The following is a 25,536-nucleotide window of genomic DNA, read 5'->3' as shown; positions in this document are numbered from 1 at the left end:
TCCAAAGATATAATAAATCCTCCCTCCCCCCGTTTTTTTTTTCTGGGCCACGCAGCTTGAGGGATCTTAGTTCCCCACCAGGGATCAACCCTGTGCCCCCTGCAGTGGAAGCACAGAGTCCTAACCACTGGACCACCAGGGAAGTCCCTTCCCTTTTCTTAGACACTGAAATTCAGTTCATCCCAGCCTCTGCTCCAGGATTTTGCGACCCTGGACAAAAGGGCCTTTCATATAATGGGATCCACCCTCCTTAGAAAGGCGCATGGGTTGTAAGTAGCAAAAAGTTTTCTCTCCTTTCCATACCAAAAGGTTCATTCTTTTAATCCATTCTCCACCCAGAGCAGAGTGTTCTTTAAAAAATGTAAATCAGATTACATTACACCCCAGTGCATCCCTGCTGGCTTCCCAAAGCCATTAGAATAGAAGCCAAACCCCTTTCCTGGGCACACACCTGCACCTTTTCCTGCATCCTTTTCCTGGGCACGTACCCATTTCTGCTCTCAGATCTCCAAATGTGTTTTAGGTTCTGTTGTGTCCCCTCCCTGCCCTCTCCCTGCTTACAATGTACATAGGAACTCAGACAGGGAGGAGGAGCCCACCCCAGGCCTCTTGCTCCCCTTTATAACCCCCACTACCCAGCCTTCATTGGGACTCGCTGGATCTCTTCTCCTGGGGGCGGGGGGGAACTGGCTTGGGGTGATCACCCAGGATCTTCCAGATCTTTTGTTCCAGAGTTGGACCTTGGCTTTCAAAACTCAAAAGCCAAAATTTGAACTCTTGTTCTCTTCACTATGCTACAATGATCCTCTCTTGAGGTGATGGTCCAACTGCCCTAGATTGGGGAGGGGCACGGCATGACAGGAAGAAGCCGGAGCGAACACTTTAGTGAATGCATCAGCTTGTATTTGTCTTTGTCTCTTGGCAAAGACACCCTAGCAAGACGGCCAGCTTCTTTCTGTGAATACTTTGATAAGCTCTTGGATGGAGAGGTGGGCAGACACCCCAAGGGGCAACTCGAGGGACAGAGGGTGGTTTCTGTCCAGCTAACCACCTGGCTTACGTCGAGAGGGGGGTGAGTGCTGACAGTGGACAGGAGCGCTCAGGCTAGTGAGGAAGTTTTGAGAGACTGTACATTAATAGTAAGCGGAAACGTGAAGCAGGGAAGAGAAATAGCATCTGATTCCACTTAGATGACATACCTAGAGTAGTCAATTCATAGCGACAGAAAGTAGCGTGGTGGTTACCAGGGGTTGGGGGGAGGGGAAAATGGGGAGCTATTGTTTAATGGGTGTAGGTTTTCAGTTTGAGATGATGAAAAAGTTCTGGAGGTGGAAAGTGGTGAAGGTTGCACAATGATATGAGTGTACTTAATGCCACTAAACTGTACACTTAAAAGTGATTAAAATGTTAAATTTTCCATTATGTGTATTTTATCACAATTAGAACAATTTTTTAAATTGCATAATAATTATAGAGTTCATGGGAAAAATGGAGTTGGGACAGAACACTCAAAAATTTTGTCAATTACACATTTTAAAAAATATGTAGGAACCTAATAAAACAGTAGCACCGTTTTACAAGTGTTAAATGGTTAAAAAATACATAAATATGACAATAAACATGGTACTTCACCGTGAAGGAAAAAAAACAAGAAAGATACAGAACAGAGATTCTCAAACTTTTTGGTCTCAAGACCCCTTTACACTCTTAAAGCGTTTTGAAGAACTCCAAAGAGCTTGTGCTTATATGATTGATATCTATTGATATTTTCCATATTCAAAATTAAAGCTGAGAAATGTGTAGCAAACAAAAACACAGAAGCACACAGTCCATCAGGGTGATGACATCATCACATGTCACGTAGGCTCCGGGAAACCCCACCACACATTCATGAAAGAAGGAAAGGGAAAAAGGCAAAAATAACAGCATAATATTCTCTTATGAGAATAGTTTTGACCTTCTGGGTCTTAAAAGGGTTCAGGGGACTCCCAAACATTCCCAGAACACACTTTGAGAGTGGCTGGTCTATTCTAGAACTAAGGCAAGGTCTCTAGAGAGGCCTGTAGAGAGGATGGGAAAGGGGGAGGAGAGGGTATCGGAATGGGAAGTCAAGTACAGTCGGGAAAGGCCCCACTAGGAGGGGCTCCAGAAAGGCCGATGGACACAGGGAGACTTGCAGAGAGACACAGCTGTGCCCACCTGACCCCGTATAGCGGTCCCTGCAGTTTAGCAAGTGGGCCCAAGGCTGCCCACACGCAGCTACTCCCCGGGAGTACAACTTCCGGCCCTTCCCCAGGGCCCCCAGCAACGAGGCTCTCCAGGTTATTCCCGATTTGACACAGGAAGGAGCAGTTGTTTGAAAGCAGTTTTCTGCCGGCCAAGCGAGGGATGGCCAAGCCCTGCCCTGTGATGCTCCCGCAGATCCAACGTGAGTGGCAGCCAGTTTAATAAGGCTTATTTGAAAACAAAAACAAATCAGCTTATTCTCAGTGTGAAATGAGTTGTGTTCGGCCTTAATCCCCTGTGGTCAGTCAGCGCTCTGCGGCTATGCCAGCTGTCCCAGTCCCCGCAGATCGCCTTAGTGAAGGTTACGTCCCCTTTCCAGTGACGAGGAGCAGAAATCCAGTAATGCATTCAGTGCAGTGAAAACTTAATCCCAAATATCATTTTTACTCATCTGAGGAAAGTTAACCCTCTGAAGATTCAATTCAACAAACACTGCCTCTGAATTGAGGTCATCCGTTTACTTAATTGTAACGTTGCTGCTTCTTGCATGAGATCTGATCAACACCCAGGTCAAGGCTCTGTGATGGGATTTATTCATCATGTTTTCTGCTTCCCTCTGAAGCCAGGATGGAGTGGGGATTGGCAATGTGCTCGCGCTGATGCCAAGTGGAGCTCCCAAAACATGCAGGCATTTATGGGTCGGGAGGGGGTCACAGGCACAGGGGTGACACTCCCCTTGGGAGGGCTAGGAAACTGGAGGAGCCTCTTCAGCAGGGGGTTCCTGGGCCACATGGGAGAAATGGGGGAAGGGCTCTGGAACCTGAAAGGAAGGCCCCTGCACTTCCAGAGTTAGGGCACTGTGGTGGTCAGGGTTCTCCAGAAAATAGAACTGCTAAGATGTACATATACATAGGAAAAGATTTATTCTACAAAATTGGCTTACACAGTCATTGAGGCTGACAGGTCCCAAGATCTGCAGGGTGTGCAGCCAGCTGGAGATCCAGGAGAGCCAATGGTGTAGCTCCAGGCTGAGTCTGAAGGCCTGAGAACCAGGAGAACCAGTGCTATAAGTTCCATTCCAAGAGCTGGCAGGCCAAGGGCCAGGAAGAGCCAATGCTTCAGTTCCAGTTGGAAGCAGGAAAAAGCCAACATCCTGGTCAGAAAGCAGTCAGACAAGGAGAATTCTACCTTACTCAGAGGATGGTCAACCTTTTTGTTCTATTCAGGCCTTCAGCTGATTGGATGTGACCCACCCACAGTAGGGAGGGCAATCTGCTTTCCTTAGGCCACTGATTTAAATGTTAATCTCATCCAGAAACAGCCTCACAGAAACACCCATCATAATGTATGACCAAATATCTGGGTACCCTGGGGCCCAGGCAAGTTGACACATAAAATTACTCATCACAGGGCTTCCCTGGTGGCGCAGTGGTTGAGAGTCCGCCTGCCGATGCAGGGGACGCAGGTTCGTGCCCCAGTCTGGGAAGATCCCACATGCCACGGAACGGCTGCTCAGCCTGCGCGTCCGGAGCCTGTGCTCCACAACGGGAGAGGCCACAACAGTGAGAGGCCCGCGTACTGCAAAAAAAAAAAAAAATTACTCATCACAGACACCCAAAGAGAAAGGGAGACAAAGATTATCTCCAAATCAGGAGGGAAAGGGTGCTGCTCATTTAGGAGCAAGAGAAAGCGCAAAAACTGGCTGTTCCAGGTCAGGCTGATGGTTGTGGCTGGGCTGGGGGCTCCCCCTTGTGAGTTCTTCCGGTCCTGCAGTGGTGGGGAGCATACCATGGACGTAGGCTAACTTGGAAGGGCCTATAGGGCCTGGACCGTTAGAAACCAGGCTTTTGGGCAGTAATCACCACTCCCAACTCTGGGGCCAAGGAGGACCTGCCCCCAGCTTCTGGGCCTTTCAAGACAAGGCGACATCTTAGACCAGGGTGTCTCCCCTCCTAACTGCATTTCTACAGATTTATTAATTAAGGCTGAATCTCTAACAACCAACAGTGAGAGGAAAGGGCCTTCACCAAGGAGAAAAGAAGGAATAAGAATTCAGAGAACCTGCCCGGGACCCTTGCAACACCTGGCAAGTACATCATCTTATTGAGCAATGAAGAAGGCCATGGTGGCCCACCTGTAATTAATCACAATTAATTATGATATAATCAACATAAGGGAGTGCCTATGATAAACCTGACCCTGTGTCTTACGGTCTTAACTCGTTTAATCCATTAATGACATTAACTGGAACAACCCCAGAAGGTGGGAACCATTATCCTTCCCATTTTATAGAGGAAGAAAGTGAGGCACATAGACAGGCACTGACATGGGGTCATACAGCTACTGAGGGATAGAGCTGGGATCTGAACCCACACTGTCCTTCCGGAATTAACCACTACACTATGCCACCTCCTCGCATGAGTGGGTTCCCCATGTGGGGTCCCTAGGGTTTGGGTCATGCCCTGGGCACCCGGGAAACTGAACAGAGAAACAGCTGGGCCCAGGCCTGAGGGCACAGCTGAGTGGAGTGAAAAGCAGGCTTGCTGGGGGTGAAGAAAGAGCCGACCGGCTTCCAACGTGGATCCTTCTGTCTCCTGTCTTCCTCTTGCCATGGCCACATGCAGCCCCTGGAAGAGGATTACCAGAAAGTTAGGAAAGAAACAGACAGCCACCTGTTAAACGGAAAAACCAAAGGCTCCAAATGGCGTCATCTGTGCTAAAACCCATGCTAACTGACCTAGATTGCATACCTGACCTAACTGTAGTTTTGACCTTCCTCAGGAGTGTAGTGGTAATCGGCCAGTCTGGAATTTTCTGGTCAGCACCAGTGAAGTACTCTATCACAGGGCCCTGTCCATCCCCCCACCAAGGGATGAAGAGGTAACCTGCGTGATAGACCCTCATCCCCACCCCCCACCCCCTGAAAGAAGGTGATCCGGTCTGAAACAATCCTTTTCTTTTGCTGATAGCTTCTGTGTGCCACCCTCCTCCTGCCTATAAAAACCTTCCAGTTCATACAACCCCTCTGAGCACCCTTCTTCTTACTAGGTGGGATGCTGCTGCATTCTTGAATCATTGAATAAAGCCAATTAGATCTTCAGATTTACTCATTTAAATTTCGTTTTTTAACACACTTAAAGCAAGGCTAAGGGGGAGGTGGCAGCCCCAGGTACAGCAGTGTGGGCACCACTGCCTGCAGCAAGGGCTGACGTTCTGGAACAGGGAAGGCAAGAGGCTGTTCCCTGACTGAGGGCCCTTTAGCCTCCTGTGCCCACTCCAGGCTCCCCTGTTACATCTGTAAACCCCGTGGTGACAGCGACTCTGTCTTCTCTCAACACTCAGCAGACAGTCCACCAACCCAGTGGCCCCTCTGCTCTGAACTGCTGTGACAACGCTTCCCAAGCCAGCCTTGGGCCTCTCTTTATCCCTGAGGAAAACAGCTAAGTCTGCCCTTCGAGTCCAGAACAAGCTCTGAATTTTAATTCTGGATTTAATTCCATGTGGGTTGAGCCAGGAGCCATTCTGAGACGGATTAGCAACCCTGACACTCAGCCTCTTGTCTTTGGGAAAAGGGACATGAATCAGCACCCACTAAGCCCACCCCCTGTGGAAGTCTCCCTGCGACTCAGATAGTGCCTTTGGGAATGACCCCTCTGGGCCAGTTCACCATCTTTTCAGGATCACTCTGCCTACCCCAAAGCAGGATTCAGCAACATGACGGGGAGGCAGCCAGAGGGGAAGGACACAGCAGAAATAGGAGGTATAATACCAATGGCCACGGATTCGTGGGGTGGGAGGTTTTCCTCCTCATGGCCCTTGATAGACACCAACACACACCAAAACTAGGAGAATAAAAGGGAGTCTGAGGAATTGGGGCTTGTATCAGTCAGGGTCCTTCAGAAAAACAGAACCAGCAAGAGATATGCATGTATAGTCTGAAGGGGTCTGAGAACGAAGAGAGTTGATGGTGTACATTCCATTATGAAAGCCAGCAGACTAAAGACCCAGGAAGAGCTCCTGCTTCAGTTCATGTCCAAACACAGGAAAAGACTGATGTCCCAGCTCAACAGTCAGGCAGGAGGAATTCTCTCTTACTTGCAGAAGAGTCAGCCTTTTTGTTCTATTCAGGCCTTTGACTATTTAGATGAGGCCCACCCACAGCAGGAGGGCAATCTGCTTTATACCATCTATGGGTTCAGATATTAATCTCATCCAAAACCACCCTCAGAGACGCACCTAAAATAATGTTTGACCAAATATCTGGGCATCCTGTGCAGAATATGTACAGCCTGGGCCATATGTAAATCCAAAACAGACTGTTCCCTTCTATCTCCAACTTAACAAAATTATTTATGCTGACATTTCATCTTAGGAATAAACATTGTGACACAAATCATTTATTCAATCCCTCTAATAATTATCAACTCATCTGTGGAGTGATTTTTTAATCTGTTCTGGCTGCCACTCGCTGGGAGGTCCCTGTCTGAGCCACGGTTCACTATCAGGACTGCATCAAATCCTTCTAAGGTTGTCCCCATCAGATTGATGGTCACTGGGTCCCTGGCACCTGGTGTTCTGTTACAGCTAGTGAAGCATGGCCTTATGCCCACACATCATGGCTAGGAACACACACCTGCCCTGTGGCCTGGAGGCAAAGAGCCTCTGCGACAGTGGCTATCTGCCTTGCCACCGGCTCTGTTGTGCCCACCAACGCCGGCTGCTCTGGAGCGGTGGGCAGGCATGGCTCTGTTGTGCCCACCAACGCTGGCTGCTCTGGAGCGGTGGGCAGGCATGGCGCTCACCCCTGCTGCCCCCATCCAGTTGGTGCCAGCAGGGGCTGCCAGCGTCCTCTCCAGCATCTGGCCACCTGGTAACCTCTGGGCTACCTGGGCCAATGTCATTTGATGGTTTAGAGTCTCATGAACTCATACTTTGTACCATCTGGTATGAGAGGATTTCAGTATTTTAATCACCATGAGGACTTACCAGTGTGTCCTCAGCAAATAACAACCCTGAGTCAGAAGGACCTCAGGGACATGAGGAAGGGGATGGAGATAGAGGGGGACGAATGACGAGGGCTTTCCCTATTGGCTAGACAGGAACAGTTCAGGCAGGCAGCCCAGGAATCTAGGATTGAGACCCCCAGTGTCACTGTGGAGATGGGGAATGAGAAGCTAGAAAGAGAAGCTAGAAGTACAGGTCTGCTTTGAACATCTCAACTCTGCGCACTTAACCACTCAATGGTAAGAATTAAGGGTGGAGTGCTGGGCATATATTACTGTGTACCATGCACCCATACCATGCCAGGCCCCATAGAAGGCATGCCCCAAATAGTTTTCTTCACGTTTCTCAAAAAAAAAAAAATCTCTTTAAAGAACATATTGGGCTTCCCTGGTGGCGCAGTGGTTAAGAATCCACCTGCCAATGCAGGGGACATGGGTTCGAGCCCTGGTTCGGGAAGATCGCACATGCCACAGAGCAACTAAGCCCGTGCGCCACAACTACTGAGCCTGCTCTCTAGAGCTCGCAAGCCACAACTACTGAAGCCCACGCATCTAGAGCCCGTGTTCCGCAATAAGAGAAACCACCGCAGTGAGAAGCCCGCACACCGAAATGAAGAGTAGCCCCCGCTCGCCACAGCTAGAGAAAGTCTGCACGCAGCAACAAAGACCCAATGCAACCAAAAATAAATAATAAATAAATTTTTAAAAATCATATTAAAAACTATCAATGAGATTTTTTTAAAAAAGAACATATTATTATCTTGTATTTCACATGAGGAGAGTAAAGCTCAGGGAGTTTGGATTTATTCATTCATCCCACAGATGAACATACTGTGCCAAGCACTAGGTAAGAACTGACCCAATAGACATGGGCCCTGCCTTCACGGAGCTTGCAGTCTGGTGAGCAAGACCCACATTAAAGAAATGAGCCCACAAATAAATATACAATTATATTATACATCACCATAAAATGCAATTAAAAAAAAAAAGGCCAAGGGTGCCATGAGAGTGAATGACATGGGGACCTAATATAGACAGACCACTCAGGGAGAACTTCCATCTGCAGGAGCCCACAGTGACTCAGCCAGTGAGCAGCAGAACCAGGATTCTAACCCACAGCGTTGCTCTTCCCACTGGTTTCCCCATCACTAAGCCAATGGGAATGGAGGGGCTGACCAATCTCCCCTTATATTTAGTCTATACATCTTGGATGTATCTTAGGCTGCTGAGGCCCAAGGTTCTCACTTCTACATTCCCACCATCTATCCTACCTCCCTCCCTCAGTGTATGGGGTTAGGAGAAGTCAGACATGGGAGGCTGGTGATGGGACACTTTAAAAAAATGTTGAACAGTAGCAAGATGTCTTGAGGCCCATTCCTGACTTTGCTACTTGCCAAGGATGAGACTGAGACACTTTGGTTTACCTAAACTCTAAGGGCTCATGCAATGATCATGGTTACCTTTTACTAAGCACCTACCACATGTCAGGAGCTGAATAGCGGCTCTGAATGAGCATTGTCATTTGTGGTTGCCTGAATTACCAACCCTGATTCTTCACTCCTCCCTGCACCCATGCCCTTGCCATGGGCCAATTGTGGGCAGATTGTGTTTCCTGATCCCTGTCTCTGGGCTCAGTCACGTGATTTATTTTAGACAATGGGATGTTAATAGATAAGATGCAAGCAAGGACTTGAACTATGCTTGAGCAGTCTTTTTCTTGTGTCTCTGCCATTGCTGTGAGAAGAGATTCCCCAGGCAGCTATTGCCACTTCAGCCTGGGCCCACAGTGAGGTTCATGGAGGAGACTGGAGTCATCCAGACATGCAGCTTGAACCAGAGCTGCCCAGCCTAGCCCAGCTACAACAGCTGGTCCCAGCCAACCCTTAGAAACATTAGAAATAAATAGTTTATTGTTGGATGTCACTGAGATGTGGTAGTTGTTACACAGCAGTAGCTAGCTGATACGGTATTTCAACCTCATAACAACTCTGTGAAGTAAGTATTTTCTCTACCGTTTTACAGATGGATACACTAGAATTGAGGTTTATACATTGGCCTATGTCATAAAATTAGCATGTGGCAGAGTTAGGATTTAAATCTAGGACCTTCTGGGGCTAAAGCCCAAAATGTAGGTGTTGGTGCTGCTTCAATAAGACATTTGCATTAATACTGATCCTGTGATGATGTAAATTTGGACATGATGTAATTGACAGCTGGCCCCTAGAACCTGGAGCTGCCCAGCTACACAAGCTCATCCCAGTTGTTTTATAAACTTATCAATGATGCCACCCTATTTCATGCATGTAAAATTTTTATCCTCATTTAGTAGCATTACAGCAGGTTTTGTTCTATTATAATTCTCTAGAGATCAAGAGGAATTTTTAGAATAAAACTTCAGTGTCTGGGAAAGGGAAAAAGAGAAATGAAGGAGATGGGTTGTGTTTAAGAAGATAAAAATCCCAGCGAGGGAAAGAAGGAAAAAAATGATTACTATTATTCATTCCAAGGAGCTGGAGTGGAGCTGCCATTCCAACCAGATCAGGGAGGAGGCTCTTGGGGTTATAATCAGGCAAGTGACAATGGTGACTTGATCGAGGATGAAAGGGTTAAGTGAGCACCTGAAGAATGAAAGCACATGATGTGACCAAGTGCCCTAAAGCCACACTGTGAAGGAACTGGGCAAGTAAACCCACTTAATCGCAATGACATCCTCCAAGCCACAGAGCCCAACTCTGGCTCAGAGCCAGTTTCCAGTTAACTGGGCACCTCACCTCTTCTCCAGTCTGAGAAGCGGCCCCCAAATGAGCTGGAGGAAGGGTCCCCAGCAGGGACCTTGTCCTCACCGCAGGAGGGCAGCTGTGCAGTCAGGGCACCTCACTCTTCCCACGGGCGCACCCACCCGGGCCCGAGGTGCGTCCCCACTCCATCCGGGAGGACTGCAGACCTGCGTGGAGGCCAGAGAGATTCTGGAGAGGCTTCTGGTTTTCACAGAGGCCAAGCTGGGGGTGGGGAGTAGGGGGTAGGGAACATCGTGTAGGAATCCAGGGTTGAGCTGCTTTCGGTCAGAGATTGGTCTTCCATCTTCAGTGTGTGAACTGAAAGCCAGGAGGGGGGTCGATCTGTCAGCCAAAGGGTGCACCAAACCTCCACTCTTCACGCCTTCGGGCTCAGCTCTCAAGGAAGGCCTGCGGACAGGGATCAGAAGTCCTTGGCCTGTGTCGGGCTATCCCTGGAGGCAACAGGCATCTGCTTCCTACTCCCTTAAAACTCAGTAGTGGAAACTTGGGGAAAATAAAGGACAACCATGTGGGTCACTGAAATCTACCACCACTACAGCCTTGCTGCCTCCAGCGTCCCCAGACTTGGCTCCAGAGGCCAGTTCTGCCGGGGGGTGGGGGAGTACACCTTTCCCTGCTTAAGCATCTGGGTCATGACTTTGCTAAGTGTTTGTGTCTGAGCGGACTGACTTAGGCAGTGACTAAGCTTGGAAGTCATAAAACGTGGTACTAAACCTGTCAGTGAGGCTGTCATCTGGGCCAGGATGCAGACCCTGGGTGTTGTTTGCAGCGAGGAAAGTCCTCTTGCTTCCAGCCTCTCCAAGTGCCCTAGGCCATCCCTGTCTGATGTGCTCTGAAATCCAGAGGCTCTCCAGGTGCTTTCTGATGGGCCAGGAGGTCCAGCTGGGATCCACCTCGGGTGCAGAGCAGGACTGAGCCATGGCAGAAAGATGGGCCAAGATCAGTGGGACCAGTTGACCTACGCCGGGTCATCCTCTGAAGCCCTTTCTAAACGTATTGGCATTTCTCTAATGATTAATGATGTTGAGCATTCTTTCATGTGTTTGTTGGCAGTCTGTATATCTGCTTTGGAGAAATGTCTATTTAGGTCTTCTGCCCATTTTTGGATTGGGTTGTTTGTTTTTTAGTTATTGAGCTGCATGAACTGCTTATAAATTTTGGAGATTAATCCTTTGTCAGTTGCTTCATTTGCAAATATTTTCTCCCATTCTGAGGGTTGTATTTTGGTCTTGTTTATGGTTTCCTTTGCTGTGCAAAAGCTTTGAAGTTTCATTAGATCCTGGTAAGACAGGAATAAAGATACAGACCTACTAGAGAATGGACCCGAGGATATGGGGAGAGGGAAGGGTAAGCTGTGACAAAGTGAGAGAAAGGCATGGACATATATACACTACCAAACGTAAGGTAGATAGCTAGTGGGAAGCAGCTGCCTAGCACAGGGAGATCAGCTCCGTGCTTTGTGACCGCCTGGAGGGGTGGGATAGGGAGGGTGGGAGGGAGGGAGACGCAAGAGGGAAGAGATATGGGAACATATGTATATGTATAACTGATTCACTTTGTTATAAAGCAGAAACTAACACACCATTGTAAAGCAATTATACCCCAATAAAGATGTAAAATAAATAAATAAATAAATGTATTGGCAGAGGCTGCTGGTGTTTGACAGGGGGGCTGCCTCCCTGGGGGTTTCCAGCTCAGCTCCTTGCAACAGCGTCTGCTTCCTGTGGATGGTTTCACACACAGTGGCTGTGAAACCTGCGGTCTGAAGAGCCTGACCTCAGCTCAGCTCAGCTCAGCCGCGTGACTTAGGCAGGAAGCATCCTCTCTCTAAGCCTCAATTTTTTTCAGCTATAAGATGGGAACAACAGTATCACCTCTCCTGCCTGCCGCACAGGCATTGGGAAAGGCTCAAGAGTAATGATATATTCAGAGGATTTGAAAAAGGGCACAGTGCCATATAACAATGAAGAATAACAAGTCTTGAGTTCAACCCAGCAGACCTTTACCAAGTGCCACCGTTGTGCCAGACGATGTCTGGGCACCAGAGATGCAGAGATGAGGGAAAGAGATACAGTTCCTGCCCCCATGGGCTCAGCACTCTGCTGGATGCTTGGAGGAGACAAAAATGTATCCTAATAGTAGCACTAACAATTTTAATAACAGCTCATTCACTGAACGCTTTTATGGCTCAGGCTTGAGCTAAATACTTCACATAACTGTAAATCCTCGAACAACTAGGCAAGGAAGACATTGTTATGTCCATTTTGCAGATGAGGAAATTGAGGCTCAGTAGAGTGTAGTCATTTGTCCAAGCGCACTCAGCTAAGAAGTGACTTCAAAATCTCTCCTTACCAGACGTGCATCTCCTCTCCTGGACTTAGCCAGCATGCACGTGTTTTATGTAGTTTCCTCTTACAACCATTAAAACAGAACTAAAGAGCTTCGTGCTTTATTATATTAGTGTATAAAGGGATGTGTGTGTAGGGTCTATATAGAGCGCCGGTCTGGAAGCATCTCACCTGTCCTCCTACTTAGGTTGGACCCATCTCCCAGCAGGTGAGCAGCCTCTCTGTCCAGTTGGCCCATGAGTGGTGGTCCCATCGTACCCTGGCCCAACCTTCTGCTTATTGAAAAACAAGCAGACTGGGGACTTCCCTGGCAGTCCAGTGGTTAAGACTCCGCGCTTCCAATGAAGGGGGCACAGGTCCGATCCCTGGTCGGGGAACTAAGATCCCGTATGCTGCACAGCGCAGCCAAAAAGAAAACAAACGAACACCAGGCAGACTGGCCCGATCGAGGCCTCCTTTTCCTGCTGTGGAACCTCGGGCAAGTTCTTGAACTGAGCTAGTGTCCTCTGTGAGACGGAGAGAAGAGTGACACCTGTTTTGAGGGGATTTTGTGGAGACGACAGAGAAGATGTCACTACAAAGCGTGTGGATCCCAGAAAGGCATCACTGCCTGCTCGTCCCCTTCCCCTGCCCTCCTTCCTGCCTTCTCTCCTCCATGTCTGTTCCCAGGCCCTCAAGGTAGAGGGCCAGCAGGCCAGGCTCCTGCTCTGGAAGCTTCTCTCACTTCTTAGAGGGCTCGGCCCAGCAGAGGCTGGTGGTTTTTCCTTGTTAGAGTTAGAGGATTGTGGTGACTGGCCTGGGCACCCGGGAAGGTGGGGAGACTGTCCTGCAACACAGCATGTCTTAGATGTGGCTCTGAACAGATGTGTGGGCCAAACACCATTCCTTCAGCTGGCAAGCGCTTGAGGGGCTCCAGCTGGCTTACAGGTTCAGGGAACATGGAGATAAACCCTCCCTCAGGGGCTCTCCAAGGCCAGAGGGGACATGTGCTCACATCCATGCTATAAAGGGCTGCAAATGTTTCCATGAAGTCTTCATGGAGAGCTGCTGGGACCCATAGGTGAGGGTGGGGATTCCTGCAGGGAGGGGAGCGCTCAGGACTGGCTTCCTGGATGGGCTCCCCCATTGTAAGAATTGAAGAATGACTCAGAGGAAGCAGGGCTGAAGGAGAAGTCAAAGCAATGGCGTGGAGGCATTTGGGGAGCCACAGGGGATTCCGTGTGGCAGAGCAGAGGGGAGACCCCAGGGGAAGCAGAGGGGCACGCAGAAGGGTACCAGCTGGGGAGGCAGGGGGAGGGGGAAGATCCAGGAGGACTTGTGGGTGTGTTCTGGGCCAGGGGGAGCCCGGGATTCAGGGACACGGATGACCAGATTCACCCCTCATGCAGCATGGACTCAGGGGAGACTAGAGACCTTGAAGCTTGAGGGTCCCAGTTAGGATAGTTCTGACCTGGAAGGTCACTGTGTTCAGCTTCCTGTTTCCATTTCACTTGTTCCGGGATAAGAACTGGCTTATCAAGGAGTAGGGTCCAATTAATATTCTTCCCAGTACTTCATGAGAACCTTAAAGGAACACACACACCTGAGGGTGGCATCCCATGCTGCCTCTTTTCTCAGGACAGAATGGCTTCCCCAGGTGCAGACTTGGGCCTGTCACTGAGCACACCTCCAAGGCAACTCAACTGTCCTCACCATGTTAATGTTCAGAGTTGATTCTTTTCAGCCCCATGAGCCAACTTGAAGGCAAGCATTTTCCATCTTCCCAAATCACTGTGACCCAAAAGAAAATAAGAAAGCTAATATTTAAGCTTCTGCCTCCTGGAGAAATTGAAAACTTGACCACTTTTTCTTTGTTTCTGCTACATCTAGTTCAGTTGTTCTTAAGCTTGAGAGTGAATAGGAACTCACTTGCAGTGTCCGTTAAAATGCCAGTCCTCGGGTCCCACCTTGAGATACTCTAGTTCCACAGGGCTGGAGTGGAGCCCGGGAATCTGCAGTTTAAGTTGCCCTGGTGGTCAGAGACCACACGGAGGAAACTGAAGTTTGGCCTCCCCGTTACTCGCAAAAGCTTTGAGCTGATGCAGCCTCCGCTACCCTGGCCCCGCCATTGTCTCCTTTCCTTGTATGACCGACCTCAGCTCCGGATTGCATAACGGAAGGCATCTGATGAGTCAGGAAAGAAGAAATTTCCTAGCTGTGTGGTAACTGCCAGAATCCTGGCCTCCACATGCAGGGAGACGTCGGGGCGGGTCGGGGGAGGCAGATGTTGGAGGTTGCCTCCCAGCAGCCACCGCCCCCGCCCCCATCCACCCTTCCATGTTCTTTCTTGCTAAATAGAACCCCAGTCCTGTTCCGGAATCAGGTGACATGTGTTTCATGGCAGGCTGGTCCCCAGCCCCAGCCCCAGGGAGGAATCTTGATTGGTCTAAATGAGAGGTTTTCAATCCTGGCTGTACCTTCAAGTATCAGGGGAAATTTTAAAGATAGCCACGAATGTATCCCATCTGAGATCAGTTAAAGCAGAGTCTCTAGGACTGGGATTTTGGCATAGATACTTTTTTTGTTTTGTTTTGTAATTCTGCAGGTGATTCTAGTGTACAGCCATGGTTCAGAACCAAACCAATCATGATAGTAATTCCATTCTCCTTGCCAATGGTTGACTTAAGAATGAACGCATGGCATGTTTATGGCATAAAAGGAGATATAAATGGAAGGATCCATATTCTTCAAAAGGGGCATGAGGAAAAGTTATGTCTTCTTCTGACCTTCTGGCCTTTGGACATTGTGTGAGAGTGATGGCAGCCATCTTGCGGCCATGAGGGACAAGCTTGCAAAGGTCACTGTGCTGATGATGGCTGACAAAACCATGGCAGGAACCTGGGTCTTGCATTTGCTATTGAAGCCTTGCATTCAATATTGAACTGCTAAGTTAACCAACCCTGGAGCCACCTTATCTCTGGACTTCTGGTTATGTGAGATAGTAAATGTCTTCCTTATTAGTTAAATCACTGGTTAGGTCTTTTTTTTTTTTTTTTTTTTTTGGTTGCTTTGTTTTGTTGCTGATTCACCAGCAAAAAGCATCTTAGATGACACAAGACAGAAAATTCTATCAAGGCTGCCTCTTGGTTCCAATTGCCCTTATAATGATGCCCTTCTTATCTTTCTGTAATGAATAACCACACCTCCCTTCCACAGCACCTCAGCTGAATCTGGCTCCCTTAGGACTCCAGAGAGGCAGAACACCATACTGACTGAGCCCATGGGTTCTGGCACTGAAGTCCGCCTGCCTGATTCAGATATGCACTCCACTACTGACTAGCTGTGTGATTTCTGGTAGTTATTTAAGCCCTCTAAGCCTCAGTTCAGTCATCTGTAACTTAGGGATAACTTTTACCTATTTCCCAAATTTGGGGATTTAATGTGTGGATTTCATGAGCTAATCCACACGAAAGGCCATTTCACAACATTCTAGGTGCCTCCTACTCAGTATTGGGTTAGACATAGGGAGTCTGAGTTTACTAGAACAGTCCCAACTTTTCAGTAAAGGCAATTAAGTAGTAAAACTAAATGCCTTTCTATGACTGTAATTGTAAAAGTCAAGCTCTGTCTCAATTCCTGTTTCAAGCAATGAGGTCTCCATGGCTCTTTCAGGGAACGGAGTGAGCATAGTTTTTATATCCTCTGACAAAGCAGAGGTGAGCTGAGGTGTTCCATCGTACTTTTACTGGGCACAGCACGGACATACGTGTCACCACAAGCTGTTCTTGCCGCTGCAGCCGTAAACCCTCAGAGGCTGAGGATGCCAGTTTCCTGACACATGATTCATCGGGCTCGGGATATCCCACAAAGATGCTGGTCTATCTGTGTGTTTCTGTAATGTCTACTGCCATGTACTCAGGAGCACTTGAAAGAGAATCACAAAGGTGGGAGAAAGCAGCCTCCTGGGTTCTGGGGCCTCTCCCGGTGAGGTGTGGCCAAAGGGCTGAGGGCCAATCAAGACAAGAAGTAGGTCTACCTCTTCTGGAATGTTCTGATCCCAGGGGTGAGCCTGGGTTACAAGTTCAAGGAGTTCTTAAGCCTAGCCCCTCAACAGCAGCAGCCCTTTCCCCACCACTGCAGCCTACAGTATCTGTGGGCAGTGTCCAGGCAAAGGACACCAGTGGCTAAAGACATCTCCCTGGTCTCCCTGGGGTTCCAGCCTTCAACCTGGCTTTGCCAGCAGTCACATGCTTGCTCTGCTGTTCAGCGTGGCTAGCTCCGAAGGGTAGGATTGGATCAGAGGAGGAAACTATGTCCACATTTTACTTTAATCGCATCTGGTTGAATTTGTTGCAATGAAAATGTGGGGTTTTAAGTACACTTTTTTTTTACTCCCTTAAAATGACAGTGGGGATTGGTGGAGAGCAGAGGGATGGGGCCGGTGGATGGGGTCAAGAGACCTTTCCATGACTTGTCTGCAATGAGGGCTTCCTGGTGACCCAGCCCAGACAGGGTCTGGGCAGCATGGGGGAGGGAGTGTGGCCCAGCCCTTGCCTTCTTCTTCTTCCCTTCTTGCTTCCAAACACGGGTTTGGTACCCACAGACCCCTTCAGGTCTTGCTCATTCTGTCCATGAGACTTATTCAGAGGCTGCACTCAAACCCTAACATCAAAGACGATCTGGACATGGAGCCAGGGTGAAGCCCCAAACTGCCACCATTTGATTATTTTTCCATGTGTCTCATGGTTTTGCTTTGACACTATTTCTACCAGTACCTTTGTTTTTTAAAGATTTAATATGTGATACTTAGATATACCCAAAAAGTTTAAAATATAATTACCACCTTTATGCCCACCACCCAGTTTAAGAAACAAACTTTTTACCAATAGAGTTGAAGCTGATCACACTCTCTCCTCCCGCTCCTCAAAATAACCTGAATTTGGCACCCATCCTATGTATCAGTTGGGATTAAGTTTAGCTACAAATCACAGAAAACCCAGAACAGTTACTCAAGCAAGATAGAAGTTTATTCACTTTCATAAAAAGAGATCTGAAGGAAAGCAGTTCAGGGCTGCTGTGGGAGCTCCATGATACTCAAGGACCAGCTGTCCTGTGTGCCACCATCTACAGTACAGTTTCTACCTCCTGGACTAAGATAGCTGCAAAGATCCAGCCATTTCATCTACTTTCAAGCCAGCAAGAAGGAGAAGGGAAGGAAAGAAGGTGACTTCTTGAAAACTGCATGCTATGGTTACGTCATATCCCACTGCCCAGAACTGAGTCACAAGGCTGCGCCCAGTTGCAAGAGAAGGTGGAAGATGTAGCTTTATTCCACCTGGCTCTGTGCCCAGTTAAAAATCAGGAGCTGCCTTCTAAGGCAGAAATGGAGAGTGAGATTGGGAGACACCTAGTGGTCTCTGCCACATCACAGTCTGTTTTTTTTTCTTTCATAATTGAGATTTTATTGGTTGTTTTGAGGATCAGTACACAGACATTTCAATTTGTACACAATTCTTAACATACGTACCAAAAATCTAAAAAATCATGTACTTGTGATTCTTTTCTGAACAGTTATTCCAGTGACTTTCCAGCTTAAAATTTGGAGGCAAATTTTCCTTGAGAGGAAATCAAGTAGCAATATCTTCAAATATTGATATGCTGTTACATCGTAAGTCCCCGTATTTCACAATTTAATATCGTATACACTACATACTCAAATTGTCAGTCACAGCACATTAACAAAGTTACTAGAAGAACTGGATTACCACGACCAAAGATGTTAGAGCACACAAAATTCACAGGTGTGTGATATTAATTAGACGGCTTTTTTCTCTCCTGCTTCATCAGAGGCTGGGCTCTCCTCGTTTTTAGTTTCTCCATTTTCTGCAGGGAAGTCTTCTTTAGTCTCTTGGTTAGCCACTTCGGCCTGTTTTCCTTTTGCTCCCCTTCTTCCTTTTGTTTGCATTTTTTTGTCTGAAGATTTACCCTTTCCTGCCACCTCATTTGGTTCAGTTTCTACTTTTGTAGGAGCCGGTTTAGCTGACAACCTCACCGATCTCCTCTTGGGCTCCTCCTTCGCCGCCCCCTTGGTGGAGGTGACCTTCCTCTTGGGCATCGTGGTGGCGGGGCCGGCGCGTGCCAGGTGCCTGCAGGCCGAGATGCGCCAAGAGGCTTCGTGATGTTGGGCTGCCTGACCGCTGCCACTCCTCCCGCCGCCGCCGCCGCCCGAGCTGCTGAGACCCGCCCCCATCACAGTCTTAGCCAGAATGCCAATTTAGGACCTTTTTCTTTTTTTTTAAAGAACATTTCTAAGTATTTAGTTTAATTCAAGTATGCAAATAATAAAGCTCAATGAATTTTCACAGATGGATCAAGATATAGAATGTTACCAAAAGCCCAGAAAGCCCTCCTTAAAACAAAAAAAGAATTCAATTAGAAAATAAAATCCCGGGCTTCCCTGGTGGCGCAGTGGTTGAGAGTCCGCCTGCCGATGCAGGGGACACAGGTTCATGCCCCGGTCCGGGAAGATCCCACATGCCGCGGAGCGGCTGGGCCCGTGAACCATGGCCGCTGAGCCTCCGCGTCCGGAGCCTGTGCTCTGCAACGGGAGAGGCCACGACGGTGAGAGGCCCGCATACCACAAAAAAAAAGAAAGAAAGAAAAGAAAATCCCAGGTTAGTAGCTAGCTCATTCCGTGTTGGCTCACAAGAATTTATTTTGCATTACTCCGTGGTCTTAACAAGAGTGTATTCCCACTTTCTCTTCGGTAAGTCTTTCTCCTGATGGACAAACTGAAGTTGAACTTCCCTTAAGAGAAATGCTGACTGACAAGGGATATGTCCATGGATTTGATACAGATGACTTTTACCGTGCAACTATGATGTGCCAGCGGCTATGCTGAGTGAAGATGCCACTTTTGATGCCATCCCCACTCCTGGATCTGCCACTGCCTGGGGTGTGTGACGTCACCTGAAACTGAAGTCACTAGAGCCAGCTCTGCCTTAGGCTTCTCATCTGCAGAATGGGGATAATATTATTGTGATGATTCAAAGAGAAAAATGTTGCCCACGTGGTCTATAAATATGAAACTCAACTTAAAGACGTTGCCCATTCCTCTCGGGAGACCAAGTTTCTGAGTTCTACCTGCACCATTATCGCCCCAGCAAACGGCTCCGTTTCTGATGGTGCCTTGTGGCTCTCATGAAGGCGGGAGCCAGCCACCTCCCGTCACAGAGCTGACGGCAGACCGAGCACTGAAGAAGCATCTTCTTGACAGAGCCAAGGGCTTGCTATTTTCTCCTTTTTTAACTGGATCTGAGCTGTGACCCCTTTGCCTCATGCTACTGCAGCCCTCCCCTAGGTTTCTGGAACTCTCGGGCTGTCTACATGCTTGACCTTTGTGTCGCCTTCTTCCCTCCCACCCTTTCATATTGGGCCAGCCCATACAGACTTAGCTTTTTTAATCTTGCTTCATAAATCATTTCTGTAAGTCGAGTCCCTGAAAATGTTTCCCCTGAACTGCCTCCAAACCGTATCTAAAACACTTATCTTCTGGTAAATGCATCATAGCCGATTCAGTCTGCCACCGCTGCTGTCATTACCAGGAGAAAGACGATATGGAAACTGCAGAGGAGCAGAAAAGGCAGGCCCTGGCACTCTGTAGGTTGCCACGTGTTTCCCTTTTTTAAAGATGCTGAAACAGCATTGAAAAGCCTTGCATGTAATTTACATTTTGGTCTTTACCGTAGCGGTATAACCTGGTGGTTAAGGGTTTGGACTCTAGCATAAGTGCTTGGGTTAATGTCCTGGCTTCATCACTTGTTTGCTGTGTGGACCTTGGCCAAGTCACTTAACTTCTCAGAGCCTCCGCTTCCTCAGCTATAAAATGGGAATGGTGAGTGTTTACCTTACTGGGCAGTTATGGGAATTCAGTGAGATAATGCGCGCACAGTTCCCCACGTGGTGCCTGCTACTTAATAAGTGCTCAGTAAGTGTTAACGGTTGTTGGTTTTTCCTGTGGCCTACTTAATAGCCATCCTCTTGTCATTATTAGCAAAACCCTGGTTTTATGCTGGATGCCAATACACCTTGGTTTAAAAACAACGATGCTAATGTTTTCTGGCTTCCCTTGCACTCAGAAGTAGTCATGTGACTCAGCTCTTTCCAAGGTGACTTCAGCTGGAATCCTCAGTAATGCACCCAGGAAAGCTTTTTCAAGGGAGCAAACTGAATTTGGCATGTGCCTGTCTGCCCTTCTCCCCTTCCTCCTTTTTCTTGTTTCGAATGTGAGTGTGATGTCTGGAGCTTCAGCAGTCATATTGTGACCATGGGCCAGATTTGAGAATGGCAGCCATATGCTCAGCATGATGGAACAGAAGAATAAAATGAGGCTGGGCCTCTTCTCCCGGATGATGTTGTGGAGCTGCCATACTAGCCCTGGAGTGCCGTCCTTCAGACTTCTTGTTACCAAATAAACGAATGAATGAATAACCCCCACCCCCCAATCTGCTTAAACCTCTATTTGTCAGGTTTCTATTACTAGCAACCATGCACAACTCCTACCTGCTACAAGCATTAGGCTTCTTCTGATTAGGAACAACTCCAATTAAAGCTGGATGGGAGCCTGAAGTGGTTTTCAGTGTGCCACAGAAGCTGGGCAGTTCCATGGAGCTCCCCTCTCAAACTGGCGATTGGGAGTGGGGGCAGATGGGACCATGCTGCCTCTTCCTACCCCATCTCTTTTTCCCAACTTCGTCTTAACGTGTTGCACGGGGAGAGGTGGCCCAGTTAGCTTTTGTTTAAAGAACAGATTCCAGGGCAAAAAAAGTAAAAAGTTTGGAAATCAATGTACCTTTTCCAACCCCCTCATTTTATAGACGAGTGATCCGAGGCCCCACAAGTGAGGTCACTTGCCCAGTGAAGCTCAGCCAGGCAGAGCCAAGAGGAGAACCCCAAGTTTTCTGCTCCTTACGGGTGCCCTGCCAAGTGCTGGAACCGCCACAAAAAAAAAGCAGCTCCAAAGAGTTTACAACCCGCCGAGCCCTGGTCAGCTGCCCACTCTAGGGGGAACGGACAGGCCTCTCCAGTTAGGACTAATGAGGGCTGGAAACGCCCTTCAAGGCTCTGGGCAGCCAGTCTGCCCTCCTGCTGAGAAAAAGTTGGACCTGTTTCCTCTTCTTTCTAAGTAATTCATTAATTGTTTGTTTATTTTTTTAAAACACACACACACACACTAGATGCAAAGGAGGTGAATGGATGGTGTGAAATCCTCAGTACATGGGGTTCTTTGTCCCTGTTCCTGCAGTTCTGCTTTTCAAAATGCTGGTTTAATCAATTCAAGATCAATGGCTGCTAAGTTGCAGCTGTAAACACCGCCTCATTCAAGGTCAATTAGAGAGCAACCCAATGTTCTATGGCAGGAAGTTAACTATGGGAGGGCCTTATTCACAGAGCCTTCAAATACTGTTTAGACGCCCTGTCCTTGCAGAGCTGCCCTGTTTGGGCACACTTGGTCTACTCAGTAGAAAATGAATTGCCATTTGGGTGGAATAACCAGATGTAATAACAATTCAAAATATCTCATTCTAGGACTTTAACTAGAAACTCTTTTCCTCATCCCTCCATTCCATCCACCCATCCATCCATCTATCCAATAAGTATTTATTGAGCACCTACTCATGTGTCTGGCACTGGTCCCAGAGAAAACAGGCAAGGTCCTCACTTGGAGCTTATCTGGGGGGAGTGGAGAGAGACTGAAAACCAGCACATAAACAAGCAAAGACCAGAGCCTTTGCAAGCCGCCCAGAGGAGGCCACGGGGCACCTCATCCGGGACAGCCAGGACAATGTAGCCCCACCCCCAGCCCAGCCCCCTGATTTAAAGCTGTGGTTAACTATCTTATAACTATCATATCGTGTAGCTCTCTGATAAGTAATCTTATCAGGTGTTTACTGATTATCCAGCGCTCAGTGTTAAGTGCTTAACACTGGATTCTTCAGCTTAACTCTTTTAGGAAACAGGCTTTCTTCCCTCCTGCTGCCCCCAGGCAACCAGTGGGAGAGAGGGACCCCCAGAGCTCTCAGGGAGACCCGGATATCAGGGTGACCTCAGCAGCATTTCCCTTTGTGAGCAATGGGCAAGGCCTGGGGCTCCTTAAGGACTCTTCTTTATAACCTACAAAGCTTTCAGAACATCTGTGTGAGCCAAAAGAAAGAAATCAGCATACGTAATCTTTCATAAATTCATTAGGCAACTATTTGAAAAGGCAGTGGAGGGGAACCAGAATAGATACTACACTCGGAATTAGAGACCCAAGTTCACATCTTCCTTCCACCACCCCTCCCTGCTTTGGCAAGCCCTTGATTTACTGAGGCTCAGTTTCCTAACCTATCAACCAGTGGTAACACTATCCTACTCATGGAACTGTTGTGAGGATTTATTTTTAAGTGATGCTGAGCACATTTCTGGCGTAGAGGGGGGCCTTCATAGGTGGTGGCCGAATCTGCCTTGAGGCAGGGAGTCTCACTAAGAGATCAGGAGGGTGGCTTGAGCCAGAGGCACTGAGGGTCTGACCTAAAGAGGGAGCCTTGGGGATGAGAACAATGGCTGGGAAAGATGTTGAAGTACTAAGGTCAGTGGGCCTTAGCCACTACCTAGGTAGGAGTGGGGGACAGCGATTCAGGAGGGCAAGGGACTGGGAGAAGCTTGGGAGACTTACTGGGGGTGGTGCCATTGACAAAGACTGGGGACACCAGAGATGCTCAGTTTGGGGGTGCCGGTGGGCCACCAGGTAGACCTCCGTAGGCACCTGGCCGCTGGGGACTGTGGAGTTATCCACATGGTAGTAGTCATGGCAGCAGTGGTTGGAGAGCTCTTGAAGGAAACATCCACTGTTTTCCGCTGTCCAGCACATGCACACACACCCCTTTGAAGAACTTCTCCCCCTCCACTCCCATTAGGGGCGTCTGGCAGGACCGCCGAGCCCTGCCCCACAAAGTACAAGGGTAGACAACAGGCCTAACCCCACTTGATCCCAGCACACAACTCCCTTGGCCCCGCGATTGCTCCAGTGGTGAGCTTATGACCCAACACAGTGTTCAGAGCCCTTCCTCAGGATTTTTAAGATGGAGTTGGAGGAGAAGGGCTTGGTCTTTGAGTGCCGGAGTGGGAAGGAATTGAGGGCTGCCAGGTACCATCCTCTGTGGTATGTGAAAAAGCTAATTTGCTGGAGAGAATAAGCCAAGCAGAGACAAGCAGAGTTGAGAAATCGAGAATCCTGACAGCAACGTGTTCCCGATTCCAGTCCCCCAAACCCCCGAAGCTGCTGTGCTTCCTTGAGTTCTTTGAGCTACTCCAGGCATGTCAGTCATTAAATTCCCTTTATGTTCAACTTGGCTTAATTTGGGTTTCTCACTTGCAACCCAAAGTTTCTTGGCTACCTCAGTTCTCAAAGGCAGAAAGATTACAACACTTTAGTATTCATGGACCCATTTGAGAAGCAGATGAAAGCGATGGATACATACACAAAATGTTGTCTACAATCTAAGGTTCCACCCATGGGCTTCTAGAACCTCTGGGATACAGGAAACAGCAGAGAGCCTAGGCTGACCATTGGGGGGCAGTTCCTTTCAGAAGACCAGGGGAGACTTGGGCCAGAGGAGAAGCAAGAGCATAGAGATGGAAGGAGAACCAAGAAGAGGCATCATGGCAGAAGCCAAGGATGAAATATTCCAAGAGGGAGGTTGCTACCAGTGACTGGCCAAGGGTTGAGAAAGGCCATGAAATTTGGGAACTGCAGAATGGACATCATGGGGAGCTCAGGAAGTAAAGCGTGGGGCAGGTTCACAGAAGCCAGGTTGCAAGGTATGTAAGAGTGAATGACCCTTGGAAACACTATGCTTAGGGAAAAAAGCCAGGCACAAGTGGCCACGTGTTCTATGATAACATTTATATGAAATGTCCGGGCTGGAATAGGCAGATCCATAGAGACAGAAAGTAGTTTCATGGCTGCAGAGACTGAGGGAGGGAGGAACTGGGAGTGACTGCTGATGAGTGTGGGGCTTCTCTTTAGGGTGATGAAAACGTTCCAGAATTAGATAGCAGCGATGGTTGCACACCATAGTGAATACACTAAAACCACTAAATCGTACAATTTAAAAGAGTGACTCTTATGGCATGTGAATTATATCTCAATTTAAAGGAAAAAAATGAGTGGTAAAGGATGGAAAACAGCAAGAATAGACCCTCCTCTGAGGAGCTTAGCATGGGTGGCAGGACCGAAAAAAAAAAAAAAAGATTTTTCAGGATGAGAAACCCTGACTTCAGAGAGAAGGTAGATGTGGAGGGCAAGATAACGATGCCCCCGAAATGTTCCTGTCTTAATCCCTGGAACCTAGGAATAAGTTACCTAACATGGCAAAGGGGAATTAAGGTAGCTAATCAGCTAACCTTAAAATTGACAGATTATCCTGGATTATCTGGATGGGACTAAAGTAATCACAAGGGTCCTTAAATGTACGAAGAGGCAGAACAGTAAGTGTCAGAGTGACTCAGTGTGAGAAAGACATATCAGCTCCTGCTAGCTTTGATGATGCAGAAAGAAGGGGCCACAAGCCGAGGAAGTGAGCAACTTCTAGAAGCCAGAAAAGACAAGGAACTGGATTCTCCCCTAGAGCCTCCAGGAGGAAAAGCGGTCCTGCTGACACCTTGACTTTGGCCCAGTGAGACCTGTGTCAGACTTCTGACCTGCAGAACTCTAAGATAAATTTGTGTTGTTTAAGTTCTGGGTACTTCGTTACAACAGCCACAGGAAACTAATACTGTGGGATATTCCAAAGATAGAGATGATTAAAGTCCAGTGGATATGAGACGGTGGTGATATGGGAAGAACTTCGGCTGAGAGCCAACTGATGTGTGAAACCCCAAACTGCCACTAAATTGACTGAGGAGTCGTGGGCAAGTCATCCCTTCCCTCTCTGGGCCTCAGTTTTTCCCATCTGTGAAATGGGAATATTGGAGTGGATGACTTCTAAGAGCCCTTCCAGCTCTGACACTCTGGCTCCATAGGCTGGTCCTCTGGGCGGTGTGGCTGCAGTCACTGGGGCAGCTCACACTGCATCTCTCTGTGCTGGGCCTCATGAGGGATGCTGATCTCATCTTTGGTTTTGCACTTTGGTTTGTCAG

The 25,536-nt window shown here is 48.1% G+C and overlaps 2 protein-coding genes and 1 long non-coding RNA gene across 3 annotated transcripts in view; 1 reads left to right on the top strand and 2 right to left on the bottom strand.

Annotated features, from left to right (window-relative positions):
• Positions 1-8,733, top strand: part of FAM204A (family with sequence similarity 204 member A) — a 781,024-nt gene extending 772,291 nt beyond the window's left edge. The window contains exon 8 of the transcript XR_007471480.1: positions 8,721-8,733. The gene's annotated coding sequence lies outside the window, so the exon portion shown is untranslated. The remainder of the gene's footprint in view (positions 1-8,720) is intronic.
• LOC117199917 (uncharacterized) lies at positions 4,163-11,652 on the bottom strand. Its single transcript, XR_004481289.2, has 2 exons — positions 10,742-11,652; positions 4,163-4,853 (listed from the first exon to the last, which is right to left on the bottom strand). It is a non-coding gene; the product is annotated as an uncharacterized LOC117199917 (long non-coding RNA).
• Positions 11,653-18,169: 6,517 nt separating this feature from the next.
• On the bottom strand, positions 18,170-18,533 carry LOC101270927 (non-histone chromosomal protein HMG-14-like). The gene has a single exon (XM_033421124.2). The coding sequence runs from the start codon at positions 18,467-18,469 to the stop codon at positions 18,170-18,172; it is 300 nt and encodes a 99-aa protein (XP_033277015.1). The 5' UTR covers positions 18,470-18,533.
• Between the last annotated feature and the right edge of the window lie 7,003 nt (positions 18,534-25,536).

This window comes from Orcinus orca, chromosome 14, assembly GCF_937001465.1.
Source record: "Orcinus orca chromosome 14, mOrcOrc1.1, whole genome shotgun sequence".
Taxonomy (NCBI): Eukaryota; Metazoa; Chordata; class Mammalia; order Artiodactyla; family Delphinidae; genus Orcinus; species Orcinus orca.
Note: the sequence above shows the minus strand (reverse complement) of the source record. Positions and strands in the feature narration are given on the sequence as shown.